This window comes from Clupea harengus, unplaced genomic scaffold (assembly GCF_900700415.2).
Source record: "Clupea harengus unplaced genomic scaffold, Ch_v2.0.2, whole genome shotgun sequence".
Classification (NCBI taxonomy): Eukaryota; Metazoa; Chordata; class Actinopteri; order Clupeiformes; family Clupeidae; genus Clupea; species Clupea harengus.
Window position 1 is genome coordinate 36,038 of NW_024879858.1, and position 13,983 is coordinate 50,020.

General features: G+C 43.4%; 2 protein-coding genes across 4 annotated transcripts; both read right to left on the bottom strand.

The window, feature by feature from the left end:
- Positions 1 to 912: 912 nt before the first annotated feature.
- On the bottom strand, positions 913 to 8,102 carry LOC122130545 (NAD-dependent protein deacetylase sirtuin-2-like). The gene is made up of 14 exons (XM_042705255.1): positions 7,713 to 8,102; positions 7,453 to 7,496; positions 7,196 to 7,244; positions 6,998 to 7,108; positions 6,741 to 6,782; positions 6,480 to 6,586; positions 6,321 to 6,377; positions 6,047 to 6,115; positions 3,194 to 3,323; positions 3,044 to 3,103; positions 2,853 to 2,908; positions 2,516 to 2,592; positions 1,126 to 1,177; positions 913 to 987 (listed from the first exon to the last, which is right to left on the bottom strand). The coding sequence occupies exons 1-14, from the start codon at positions 7,726 to 7,728 to the stop codon at positions 913 to 915; spliced, it is 945 nt and encodes a 314-aa protein (XP_042561189.1). The 5' UTR covers positions 7,729 to 8,102.
- Positions 8,103 to 8,475: 373 nt separating this feature from the next.
- LOC122130544 (distal membrane-arm assembly complex protein 2-like) lies at positions 8,476 to 12,901 on the bottom strand. 3 transcript variants are annotated; one of them, XM_042705254.1, is made up of 6 exons: positions 12,842 to 12,901; positions 11,496 to 11,692; positions 11,098 to 11,178; positions 10,528 to 10,667; positions 9,388 to 9,550; positions 8,476 to 9,284 (listed from the first exon to the last, which is right to left on the bottom strand). In XM_042705254.1, exons 1-6 carry the CDS (start codon positions 12,851 to 12,853, stop codon positions 9,044 to 9,046), a joined length of 834 nt encoding a protein of 277 aa, XP_042561188.1. In that variant the 5' UTR covers positions 12,854 to 12,901; the 3' UTR covers positions 8,476 to 9,043. The 3 variants fall into 3 exon arrangements, with proteins under 3 accessions (XP_042561188.1, XP_042561187.1, XP_042561186.1); XM_042705253.1 differs by lacking the exon at positions 12,842 to 12,901 and adding an exon at positions 12,575 to 12,667; XM_042705252.1 differs by lacking the exon at positions 12,842 to 12,901 and adding an exon at positions 11,799 to 11,819.
- Between the last annotated feature and the right edge of the window lie 1,082 nt (positions 12,902 to 13,983).

Here is a 13,983-nt window from a genome sequence, read left to right on the forward strand (position 1 = left end):
GTGTAGGAACTGCTCCACTACGGGAGAAGCATATGCAGTTCTGGTTTTCAGCTGTGTCTCGTCTTCTGGCACAGCCACTGGAATGTCTTTTTCCACTTTTATTTTCTCTCGTTAGTCACTTCAGTCTTTGGCTTTGGCTTCCGCCCCCGGAGCGGCCTTTTCTGTGGCTGAAGAGTCCTCATTGGCTGCTTTCACCTTCTCCTTCTTATTTTTTGCTGTCAATCAAAGCATGCTCCCTGTTCACCAGCTCCTGCAGCTCCTCCTGGGGTAGAAGCCAATCAGAATTAGATTAGTTTCATACCCACCTAAAGCAAAACCCACCCCCAAAACACCATGCACCAATACGTATGGAGTAATAGACTGCAAAGAACATCAATCTATCAGACCTTAATGGACACTTTTCTGTGTTGTGTTATTCTGTTGTTGGTTTACCTTCCATCCCAGGAGGTCTGCGAGAGCCAGGCAGCCATCATCACAGGTGCTGATGTGGGCCACATCCCTGTGGAGAGACTGGAGCTTCACTATGGGACTCTGACCAACTCTCATCACCTCCCCTATCCTTCCTTTGCACTCATCTGCTGCACGCTTACCCCAAATATTAGAGTGCTCTGTCAATTGAATATTCTCCTATACATTACCATTCAAAAGCTGAAACATTTTTTTTTTAAATTACAAAAAAAACTCCCTGTAGCAATGTCTGTTTTGTATTCACACTAATACAGTTGCAAGTGGGAGGCAGAGATATTTTAGGTAACTCCCTTGCATATTGCTGCCTTTAAAAAATAAATGGGCATCCACTGCCTGTTGCTCCTTGCTGTGAACATAATAGGCTGATGGCTCCATCTCTTGTTTATAGAGCTTTTCAAACCAGCGGTCACCAGTCTGTGACCTGTACGCTGTACGCCTTACGCCTTACCTGTACGGCTTTGTCTGACTCAAAATCCAGCCCTCCACCCAAACCCAAGCATTCCCACTCATGAAGTCAGACTGCAGAGGGAGGAAGTGGAGGAGAAGGACAGAGAAACAGGGGGGGGGGGGGTCATGTTTAGCCAAACGATCAAAGATGTAATGCTGTAGAAATTATTAATAAATACAGCACAAATAATCAGAGCACAGAAAACACACCTCTCCCGTCTTCTCCATGTTGATGAGGAGCCTGGGAGTACTCTTAGGAACTCTGAATCACAGATGAAAATGTCAAAAATTCCACATTAATCTGAAGGAACAACACAGACTAGGGATGCACCGATACCGATATCGGTGCCTGATACTTCGTTAAAATACTCGTACTCGTTTGAATGGCCGATACCAAGCACCGATACCACTCATCAGTATTTCACTGCATCAAACTGGCCGGGGCTATGCTGACACAAAATGTGATTTATTGTCCTACCACTCTCTGCCAGACTAGTAAGTAGCTTATTTTGCCGTCTTGTGTTGCATTTGCTTGATGTTTGACTGTGTTAGGAAAGTTTGTCATAGTGTCAAAGTATTTCAGTATACAGGTTTCGCTAAATTTAGCTGCTAGCATCTCGTTAGCGATTAGCAATTCCGTTGAAGCTGCCTTAACGGCGATTTGGGCTCATTTTAAGATAAATGACGACGACAGGAGTAAGGCACAGTGTAAGATCTGCACTGCTACGGTGTGGAGGGGCGGAAAGGAAAGTACTTTGTTTAACACAAGCAATTTGATTAAACATCTGAAGACACACCATAGTGCTTAGTACACAGCGTTCACTGATGCTAGTGGCACAAGACCGAAGCAACCAATCTTAACTGACGTCTTGCAAAAGAAAAAAACGCGCACGCACACAGAGAGAGAGAGGTAGAGAGAAAGACTGTGCCACATAGGTTAAGTGATTGTTTGTGTACTTGAGCAGGAGATTATTCTGATCCTTTTGTAACTGAAATGTGCTCTTGTGCTAATCTAGTAATAGTTCTGTTCACTTTTTGTTAAGCAGACTGTGTTGTTAACTATGCAGCAAATTGAATTGCCTTTATCTGGTTATATTTGCATTTTGTCTCATGTGATGATATTGTCTGTTTGAAGGCTTTTTTGTGTGTTAAAACCAGAAAGCTCTGTTTATTTTTGGCTTGGGATAGCCTTCTGTTAATTTTGTACTATAGGCTTGACATAATCTGCAGAGGATAAAATAAAATCTGCCTCCAAATTAATTGCACTTTCATGGAGACCAAATCTAAGAAGTATCGGTATCGGTACTCGGTATCGGCAAGTACACAAATAAAAATACTCGTACTCGTATCGGTTTGTAAAAAAGTGGTATCGGTGCATCCCTAACACAGACCATATAAATATTCCACCAGTCTCTTCCCTCTGAGTGTACTATGATCAGGTACTAGTCTTATCCATGCACAATGGGCAGAATATATTATATATGTATATGTATATGTATATGTAAGACATGGGCAGCAGCGCCCTCTACTGGTCAATCAGTGCAGTCACAAACTACAGCTGATATAAAGGAGTTGGAGCACTGAGGCATCAGGCGCTTACCTGCCAACCAAGGAAGCAAAGGGCTGCACCTGTAGAGATGTGCCCATAATGATGAGCAGGTCACATCGAGGAAAGTCCTGAGAGAGAGAGAGAGAGACAGGCATATCAATTGAAATTTAATTCAAATTAAATCGATTCAATTTAAATTATATACATACAGTAGCCCCATTACCAATGATCATTTGTACAAAGCCCTGGGCCGGAGAGCCTATCTACCCGAGGCCACAAGAGGGAAAGAAAGAAACAAGGGGGACAGGAACAAGAAGGGAAAGAGGGAAAAGAGGAGAGAGAGAGAGAGAGAATCAAAAGGCAGATAAGGTCTTCTGGTCTCTCTTACCGTTGTCATGGAAGTGAAGAATCGTCCTGGCAGATTCTCACCAAAGAAAACAATGTCTAACTCAAGAGAGAGAGAGGGAGAGGGAGGAAGAGCACGGGAAAGGGGACAGACAGATGAAACTCATATGATACATGTGCACTAACTAAAAAGGATTAGCCAATAAGAAGTGTTGAAAATAAAACCTGTCTCACCTGGCTTGACCAGTCCACTGCACTTGTCACACTTGGGGATCTCATCAGAGAAAATCTTCTCTGCATGTAAGAGGATATGGACCAACCTTAGTGTGGAACATTTCGGACAGTGTGTGTGTGTGTGTGTGTGCGTGTGTATGTGTTACCCACCTTTCATCCATTCCAGGGTGTACTCCTTGCGACAGAGGAAGCTGAGACAGTGTGAGGTGTAGAAAGTTCCATGAGCTTCTACCAGGTCAGCATCCCCGAGGCCAGCCACTCGCTCCAGAGTGTCAATGTTCTAAGCAAAATAATAATAATAATAATAACAACAATAATAACAACAACAATAACAGTATAGCCGCAATGCAAGGCAATGATCAGGGCCCATGCAATGGAGACATTGACCGTGGTTACATGGATTCGAATAACTGCCTTAGTCGGACTGAAATCGCATTATCCGTTTCATGTAAGCACCTTAGTCGGATCGTAGTCGGACCGCACATAGTCGGACTAACACCCCTGGATAACTCGATCCGATCCAGTTGATAGTTCGACTATTGCGGCATGTAACGGTGAATTGGATAAGGAACTGGACTTTGCGTCTTTGCGCATGCTTGAGATCCCGCCGCCATCCTCCCTCCGTCCCTGCCAGGTCGTGACCCGGAAGACGAAAGAGACGATACGTTGTCTCAGCTGTTCATACTAATGACACGTTTATTTATGAATATCCTGCAGACTGTCTCACAAGCTTATTCTTGTTGACTATGAACAAACATAACAGAAGAGGTCCGAAGATATGAGTACCTTTACAACCCCTCCTTAAAAACGTATAAGGACGTTCAAATTACGATACTTATGTGGTGCCAGTGTTGACAAAAACGTTGACTGCGACTGTTTGGACAGAGCGCGCTAATTCACCGAACAAATACTTTCATATTAATTTCCCACCACTTGTTAGTCATGTCATCCATTCATATCGATGTGAATCAATCAATACTAATACATCTTTAACTGTGATGTGTTTTTGTTTCATTTCACAACGTATTTACTGTATAATCAACGATAGCAGGTGCCCGCTTGTAAACAGTCCACATTTTATTTGCTTAAAACACACAGCAGTACTGTCAAATCAGAAAGCAAATCAGCTGTTAAAGGGCTGTTACCTGACCAAATACCTTTCAAACTCGGTGATAGTATTCACAACTAATTTGTTCTTCATTCTATCAAATATGATGAAGTGTGGTCCGCGACGGCCACAAGTAAATTATTGCGACATTTCTACGACATTATTGCGACATGGAGCAGGGTTCCAGATGCTTTGCCTTGCGCATTGTCATATCTATAACTAGCCTACTGGTACGTACAAAAGGAGAGCCCGCGAAAATCATGTGTGCGCTAACAATTGTCTGGCGCCAGGTCTTGGGTAGGAGGCATGTTGTTCCGGGGATATTTAGTTAAATGGTCCGCGAATTTTTATTGGCTAAGTGGTCCTTGGTCTGAAAAAGTTTGAGAAACACTGCTTTATAGACAATAACGATCATACACTCCCATTGCACTCAAACAACCACACTCAAACGAGGAGATATTGTATCAATTAGCCTATTAAGTACTGTATTTATTGATTGCAAAGAGTTCAACGTTACAGCAACATAACTTTGCTCCGGTCGCTAAATCTGATATATCCGTGTGCATCATCGCTCTCCCTCTCTCTCTCTGCCACACCCACCCTGTAACCTACGTGTTTATACATTATAGAAGCAAGACCATTATATTGTAACAAATCACGGAAGCGTGGTATATTTGTTATGGCTTTTTATTAAACACAACACACTGTCACAATGGCACGGGCTTTATGCCCACGAACAGACTGTGCTACCGTCACCCACCTGTATAAGCTCTGTCCCAACACAGAACAACGACATGTAATTAGAACGGTAAGGAACATATAGCCTAGGGAACGTCATGCATAACATAAAGTATAACAGTATGCGCCCGCTGCACGGCATTACGGGGCGACTATGCCGACACGTTATAATATTCTGGTTTAAAGTTAATGCTTGTGAAATCAGCTGTCACTCGACTATTACCTGACCAATACCTGTCAAACTCGGTCATAGAAAAATATCATGAATGCATATTTATTACGATGGGGAAACTATAAAATCGGAGTACGGACAACTAATGCCCAGCGTTGACGATGCAGATATAGAGCTGGAAACAGCTAAATGACCTACAGCCCAAATGCAGTGAGCTTTATCAAGCCCTGGAAAGTTCGGCACATTTGCCCGTTTCCACAGCGTCTGCTGAGCGGTCATTCAGTACAATGGGGCGTCTTAAGACATATCTTACGAAGTACGATGACTGACAAAAGACTGACTGGACTTGCTCTTATGAATATTCACACAGATTTGGAAATCGACAGCGAAGAAGTACTTAAACAATTTGATGCAACTGGCAGAAGGGCAATGCGTTTTGGCTGTAACCCATTATTTGCGCGCGTGTGTGTGTGTGTGAATGTGCATGCGTTTCTCTCGCCTTTTATCTTTCACCTTTGAATAATGTAACTTATAAACACATCGGCCTGGCAGAAACAAACAAACAAACAAACAAACAACCCAAGAGGCAACACGCATTTCTGGACCGATGAACAGACGCGATTCATGCTCAATCAACTGTTGTTGTTATTGGTAGTGGTGAAGAGGTCAAGCGGAAAGGGCTGTATCACCACTAGTTGTAATAAAAACAGCGCCACCTATCGTATCGGATATGACATGCTTTCGGCCAATGATTCGATTTATTCACTGCCATGTACATTGGGATAATAGCACCTACCCTCGAAAGAAAGCATAGTCCGACTAAGCAAAGATTCGAATTATACCATCATGTAAACACACTGACTGAGGACCCTCCACAGGGGGTAGGATAGGGGGGTTGGATAGGACCCTCCACAGGGGGTAGGATAGGGGGGTTGGATAGGACCCTCCACAGGGGGTAGGATAGGGGGGTAGGACAGGACCTCACCTGGGAGTAGCAGCGACGAAGCAGCTCCTTCTCCTTCAGCATCCTGATGAAGTAGTGGCATACTGTGGGCTTCAGACATATCACAGCAGTTTGCACATATCCACACTCACGCAGACCACTCAGGTTAGTTACACAGCCTCCCAGTGCTGTAGCACTGAGACAAGAGTGCGAGCAATGCACAAAGTCAACTACAAACCTATACATACAGGAGTGCATCAAGCAATGGTTAAATAACCAGAACACCTGCTCCAAACATCCAGGTGAGCTGAGATACCTTGAATTGTCCAGGGTAGAGCTGCCTGGCTAAGGCGAAGAAGGCCTCCGGATGTTTCTGAGAGGAGAAAATGGAGAAAATTGGAGGGGAACAGAGTGAGAGAGACAACACTAACTTATAAATCAGTTTCCCAAAACACCAGTGAAAGAGGGCGTATACCTTGAAGTAATCAATCTGAAAAATGGCCTCTGGGTAAGGTAGATTGTACTTCTGAAGGTTGGCATAGAGACCCGACACGGGAGAGCGAAAGTCTGGGATTCCTGCCGCTAAACACACACAAAACCAAACCACAGCTCCAACTCACAACATCAGCACTCTGTATGTGGCCAAAGATGTGTTAGTCTGTTGTGAAAAGAGCACAATATTCACCTCCTTCTATGTGAATGTGCTACAGGCATAGTATTTCAGCAGGCCACTTACATGTTGATATTCCAGCACCGACCATACAGATGATATTCTTGCCTGTAGGGGGATATGCAGAAACTCACTATGACTTGTTTCAAAGGTACTCTAATGTACCCAGTCAGGAGCCTGTTAACCATTCATGCGCTGTGACAAAAACACTTGCGCCATTTCCCATCCCTCACATGACTATTCGCGACGCAGAGGTGGCTTTAAAGTGGTTGAAAAGATATTGGACACAGTGGAGCTTTTAAAATTGAGAAACCTTGACTCACATGCGCCACTCTGAATGTATCTGGCTACACCGTCGAGCGTCAACTCATCCAAAACCTTTTCTCCAGGGCCCAAGCCGAGAGTCCGAGAGAATAGGCTGCGCAGGAAATCCACTGGTGTATGGGGAAAACATAAATTAGGACTGGCAGGGCTCACAACATTAAAAACAATAAGGAACCGTCAGAAAAGGACAGACTTACTCTCTGTGTCTCCCGATGCCTCACCCTCGTCGCTATCGTCCGACTGGTCCTGCATATTCAAGAGGGACTTGATTAGACAACAATCGAGTTAGGTTAGCTAAAACCTAAGGCATAGGCATAAACCAACATATACAAGTCATACATCGTGTCGGTTTGGAAGTTCCTCATAGACAATCTTTTTCTGCGGGACCATGTTGTGCATTAATTTAGCCAATATCCGAGGTTACCCTAACGTTACCCTTAATAAACTAACTTACCTCGGGTACCGGAGATTGGGCCTCCTCGTCTGGCTTTGTAACTTCTACAATCAAAACAAACAGGTGACATGCTGTATTCTCAAGGTAAACGCATCTAGTGATAGCAAGACATATCAAAAGAGCACACAGTAAATTAATTGTTATCACCTGACAGTTAACGCAAGATTATAAGCTAGCCAGATAGTTTGGCAGCGCCGATCAGTGACTGTCAGTTTATTTTAAGCATAAAGGTACATTTCACAAAACTGGAAAATGGTTACCTTGAGCATCAGACATCTATTCGATTTGACTGCACTTCTACGGAATCGAGACTGTATGAAATGTCTGATAGATGCTTTGCAAGTACAATCTGAGCTCGCCGACCAAGTATGTTTACAACATCGTCGTGTTTGCGACACCAAACATATTTTGCGACACCACCAGTGTTCCTACATAAAAATAAGTCCGGCTAGAAAATCGCGTGCACTGTTTCTACCCGTAATACCATTTGTTTCACGTGAATGTAAGGTAAAGGTAATGTAATGTAAAGACCACCAATGTGGTACGAAAACCACCACCAGTGTTTGTTGCACCAGAAATACACCTTCAGCATTTCTGTAACAATTGTCATTACATCGAGAAAACAGTACTGTTGTTAATTCAGATTCAGTCGGTGACGGATGACCCGTGAAGCAAGAAAACACATAAAATACCTATACATTCATAGGCTATACATACATACAAAACATACAAAAGGAGCCACTGTCTGTCTTACAACATGCTCTTCGCCGTCTTCTCAATTCCTTGTCACTTTGCCGCCTGACTGAAAGTACTAGCACATCACCTCGGTTAATAGGATTTCAGGATTAACACCTTTCTGTAAACTAGATTCCACACCTGTTTAAAATGCAAATCTGGAGATGTCACTCTTTTTATCTCCTCGAATCAAATTCAGAGGTGTAATTACACACACCCACTCTCTCTCTCTATCCCTCACACACACACACAACTATATACTGATAAGAACATAGAAACAACATACAATTCAGAAGTACGTACTTTTATTGCAAATGGCAAACTGCTGCCCAAAGACTAAATGTACAGTATGAATAAATGTACAATATCAACAATAACAATGACATGGCTCCTATATGCCAAAGGGGTCATGATACCATCATAGATGACATGCTTGTACAGTTCAGTGTACATTTGATCTTAAAATGAATGGTTAACTTATATCAATCTGGAAGTGAGTTAACTTCAATATATGTACATTTAAAGAATTAAATGACACTGAAAATGTGAGTACTATGTTTAGTTGCATACTGAATACAAATACAAGTATCTACATGAATTACAATAATTCAGCATGGGGTGTGTAAATGATAGTAAAAAAAAAAATACATTCATTACTGGTATGTACTTCCACAATGTGTTCCAGTTTATCACTGTGTGCATGTTTATGTATGATCATCACATGTGTTGATCTCTGTGTGCATGTTTATGTATGATCATCACATGTGTTTATCTGGGATTGTGCGTCTGAGCATATCAAATTAAGTATTTATATAAATAATTGTTTCTGTGTGTACGTGTCCATGGATAACTCCCGTCACTGCATCTGCCCCTGTCTCTTTGCACTGGTCTGCCCACTCTCCTCTTCCTGTGGCTGGGCCCCTGGGTCTGTGGAGCTGTGTGTGGTGATTGTTTGCGTTGTGTCCTCCAGGCTAAGGCCCTGGCTGTACTCAGCCCCAGTCACAAGGCAGTGTGGCAGCATCTCCTCCATAAGGATGCGCACCAGCCCAGGGTTCTGCAGGCTGGGGATGCTGGACATGTTCAGCCGATGCAGCTTCCTGTGGGACAGATGCGGAAGGACACTGGGCTCAGTCTCACAGGCATGGCATAACCGTAGGTGCTTGCATGCATATACAGGTACTTTCAGCCTCACTCAAGTACCTGAGGTGCTGCAGGGCACACAGGGCTCCTACAGTGATCCGGGGGCAGTGGGAGATGTCCAGTTCCTCTAGGCTGTCACTGAACATGTGCAGGCGTGTCAGGAACCAGCCGTCTACCTCTGGGCAGCCCCTCAGGGAGAGCCTCCGGAGATGCAGCTGACTCACTGATGAGGGAGGGGAGGGGAGGAGAGGGGAGGGGAGTTAGGGGGGAATGTGTTTTCACTTTGGGCCAACAAGGTGCACGTCTCAGGTGGCCACAGGCAAGTACACAATGCGTCATCAGAAATGTGAAGGGTTATGGCTGAGACGAATGTATACAGTATACAAGCATGCAACTGCAGACACATTGAACTATGCAAAATTGATTTCACGCATTGTTGCATTCTGCAGTGGGTCATTTCTACGACGTTATTGTGAGCTGCAGTCTGTGCACGGAGGGTGGGAGGCAGTAGCTGTGTCAGTAATCAGTAGCTACAGTAACAGTAGCTGTGTCAGTAATCAGTAGCTACAGTAACAGTAGCTGTGTCAGTAATCAGTAGCTACAGTAACAGTAGCCTGGTCAGTAATCAGTAGCTACAGTAACAGTAGCCTGCTCAGTAATCAGTAGCTACAGTAACAGTAGCTGTGTCAGTAATCAGTAGCTACAGTAACAGTAGCTGTGTCAGTAATCAGTAGCTACAGTAACAGTAGCTGTGTCAGTAATCAGTAGCTACAGTAACAGTAGCTGTGTCAGTAATCAGTAGCTACAGTAACAGTAGCCTGGTCAGTAATCTTGCTGATCTTGTGTATCCTTTGTGTTAATGTGTTTTGTTTCACACATGAGTGATCTGTGTGTCTCTTGTCTGACTACATCGTGACCATGCAGGGATAAAGCTTCTCCTCCCGACCAGCAGGCACAGCCATTACAGCTGGTTACTTACTGCTCAGGCTGAAATACACCTCCAGCCTACACACAGGTTTGAACAACTACCTTCAAATCTGGCAAATCACACACCGATGTAATCAGTTGTCAATCTTTGTAGAGTGGTTAAGATGAAAATACAAGAACAGCATTTATATATATTTATATAGAGGCCTTAGGTGAAAGGACTGTAGTATTGTGTGCTTTAGTGTAAATGGACAGGAGAAAAGATGGCAGTACCTAGGTTGTCTAGTCCATCACGGTTAATAGGAGTGCCACTCAAGTCAACCTCTTCAATCATGGAGGTGGGGAAGTTCATGAAGTCAAAGCTGAATTTCCCTCTGGCATCGGGCTGGAACCATTCTGTCTGTCCAGCAAACCTGGACCCAAACAGGAAGGAACTGAGTGAGCACATAATCACACATGCAATGGCAGACTGTCATAATAACAGAAAGAAGGAAAGTAGTCAGTGGCAAAATCTTAAGTATAAACACATACTACAAATACAGTACATCCCTTGAGGATATCCTACTTTTACTATCCTCACTGATGTGTGTGGTTGGAATGGTAGCCTTTGCATAGAGACTGTGCAGTGAGCAAATCTCTCACCCGACACCTTATGAAATGTGCTGGGGACAGATGCTAGGACCCATGGGTTTTAGCCTCCTTGCTAGCATGTCCGCCTCCTATGTATGAGGGTGCCGGGTTCGAGTCCAGTGCAGGATTGTGCTTCAGGTTACAGAATCAATGCTTGCCTTTTCCACAAATGCAACTAATGAATGAATGAAGTAATGAAGAGAAACCAAGTACCTGAAACTTCCTTTCAGGCTCAAGATGTAGTATGCTGCTGCAATGTTGTCACCATAGTTCTGCTGTGCAAAGCCATAGAAGCTGCAGGGAAGTAAAAGAAAATGTAGTAATGACAAATCAATTATTACTCAACTCACACAGAAAGCAAACAGGAAGAAATCAACTCTGCACTGGGACCACACAGCAGCAGAACAAACACACACCACCTCTCATAGGGTGCTAACAAGGGATCTCTGTTGAAATCCAATGTCTCAACTGATGAATGTATGGAGACACTTCCAACAGGGGCAAAGGTACCTTGTTTTGCATGCACAGTATACAAGATATTACATCACGCATATACTGAACATAAAAGGGAGGCAGATTATGCAGAGTTTCACATTATTTCAGACACTCACAGATTCTTCCGCCGGACAGCTCTGTTCCTGAAGGTGGCGCTCCAGGTCATGAGCTGCTCCACATCGTAGAACTGCTGCCTGAGCCGCAGGAGGAACCGGGTGACTGCGGACGGTGGGGACGCAGGGGGCGCAGGGGACGCACTCAGGTATCTCCTGGCAACCGACCATGACGTTCTGTGACAGGACCGCCATGTCACCTGAGAAGTGTAATATCATCAGAAGAAATGGAGAGAAAAGCTAGGAGGGATGGACCTTCATTAAAGAGACATAACTGGCACAGTTAAAAGTCTGGGAGGGATGGACCTTCATTAAAGAGACAAAACTGGCACAGTTAAAAGCCTGGGAGGCCGGTGGGTGAGATAGATGTGTTTGTTCTTCCATCAAATGGGCATGTGCCATCAAAATGAATTGGAGGATGTTGTAAACAACGAGTTCCCTATAAAACAGACCCTGTATTTTGTTACTTTAATCAGAGTGGGACAAAGCCATTGCTTGGCAAGTAATAAGTAAGACAACTCCCATGTAAAGTGAAGTCCAAGTGCTAAACCACATGTTTCAAGTCCTTGTGCACTTCTGGACTAGCCTAATACCCTCAGAGTAACAGTATATTAGATTTACACATATAGCAAACATCTTTTACATTTTACATACAAATGCAATCCAATAGGTTTTGAAAGGGGGGTTTTAACTGTATTCCAAAGATGATGCTAATAATTATAGTACAGTGGGCTCGTCTGCCGCGTCAAATAGAGCAAGAGAATAATTTAGCACAAGGTTTGCGAGTAAATTTGTCACGCATTTTAGTTTGCCGATAACAGAAAAGCACAAAGGACAAGACGTGATTGGTGAAATCGACAATCTGACGGTGGGAAGAAGCCAGTAACGCACTTAGCTACTTATGTTTCCCGATGTTAATAAGCTAACGCCAGTTAACGTCAAGTAATTTAGCTCTACTCAGCAGCCAGTCAAACCACACGAACAGAATGTAAGTATTGTTCTACGTGACAATGTCCACCATTGACAAAATATTCACAGCATTTCTTTTCGTGCATTTAACATTCAAGTAAAGGCAGACCTACCAGCAAGGAGGCGGCCATATTTCTGTCCCTACTACGGATTCCGTTAAGGGACAAATGTCACATTCAAAGTGTTAAGTCTACTTACATTCATTGTATAGACATTTGATACAAACCTTTGGATTTTAACAAACGAATAAACTACGTTTGGGATAGGCTGTTAGTATATGCATATGAAGAACTTTCACGACTGAGAAACAAGAACTCACTTTGAAGTGTTGAAAAGGCCTATTACAGAATAACAGCAGGTGTCGCTAGAACCAAACATACCCATCCTTCCATCCAACCAGCCTCAGGAATGTTGTCTGGACATGTCCTAACTGTAGCCGAGGCAAGTCTTTGGACGCACACATTGTTGGGTTAGCCTAACACTCAGTAGCCTACATAAACGGTATAACTAAAGTCTGAAGTCTCACAAAGGATTATGAAACGTAGTAAAAGGCATATCTCTCTCTCCCTCTCTATCTCCATTATTACACTCTATACTGTTTCCCATCTTTGTCATATTTCTGCTGTCCTTATCTTCCTCTGCTTCTTCTCTCTACAGAGAGGGAGAGGAAAAAGAAAGTGAAGCACAGTCTGTGACAGATGTGCTTTCACAATCGTTTGTACCAAGGAAAGAAAAACAAACATTCTTTCCTTGGTGAGCCTCTCACCATTCCTGTGTCAAAAGCAGTTAGAGAATAGTTTGGTTCCTGCTGGCATACACATACATTTTTTTTGATTTGAGCATGTGTGCGTGTTAAGGAGAGTGGTGTGGTTTGCTTCATATTAAATGTCAAACACAGAGACTGCCATTGTGACTAGATTTGGAGGTTGAAAAGACTAAGGAAACGCTACCAACTATGAATGGGACTTGGATCTTGTCATAGGGCTGGTGTGTGAGTGTGAATACAATATGAAGCCGTACATTTTTGGTTTGTGTGTGTGCATTCACACATGCTCATGTGCAAATTGATGCATGGAATTAATTTTTGCCATGGGCAATCTGCTTTCCTTGACAGTGCAGTTATGTGAGTATGCATTTAAATCGCAAAGATGTGTTTCAGTTTATTCAGCTTGCCAGGGTAGTTGATTCATCCCCCATTTGCACAAACGGCACAGACTGAAAGCAGGGTTCCTCGGGTAGTTATCAGCCTCCTCCAGGCTAATAAAACCTTCAATTAAGCAATAATAGGTTTTGCCCTCAGCAATTATTAGTCAAGGTCGGTCTCACTAGTATGGGTACAATCAATAATTCATCCAATTTGAATACAGTTTGAATTTGAGAACCTGAGCCTCCATGTGTCCTTGTGTGCCATCTGCATATTTGTTTGGTGCTTTTATTTATTCATTGCTGCCTATGAATATGCATGCATTTACTTTTATCCTGTCCCTAGTCTGTGACATGCAGTAAACAGGTGCATAGAAAC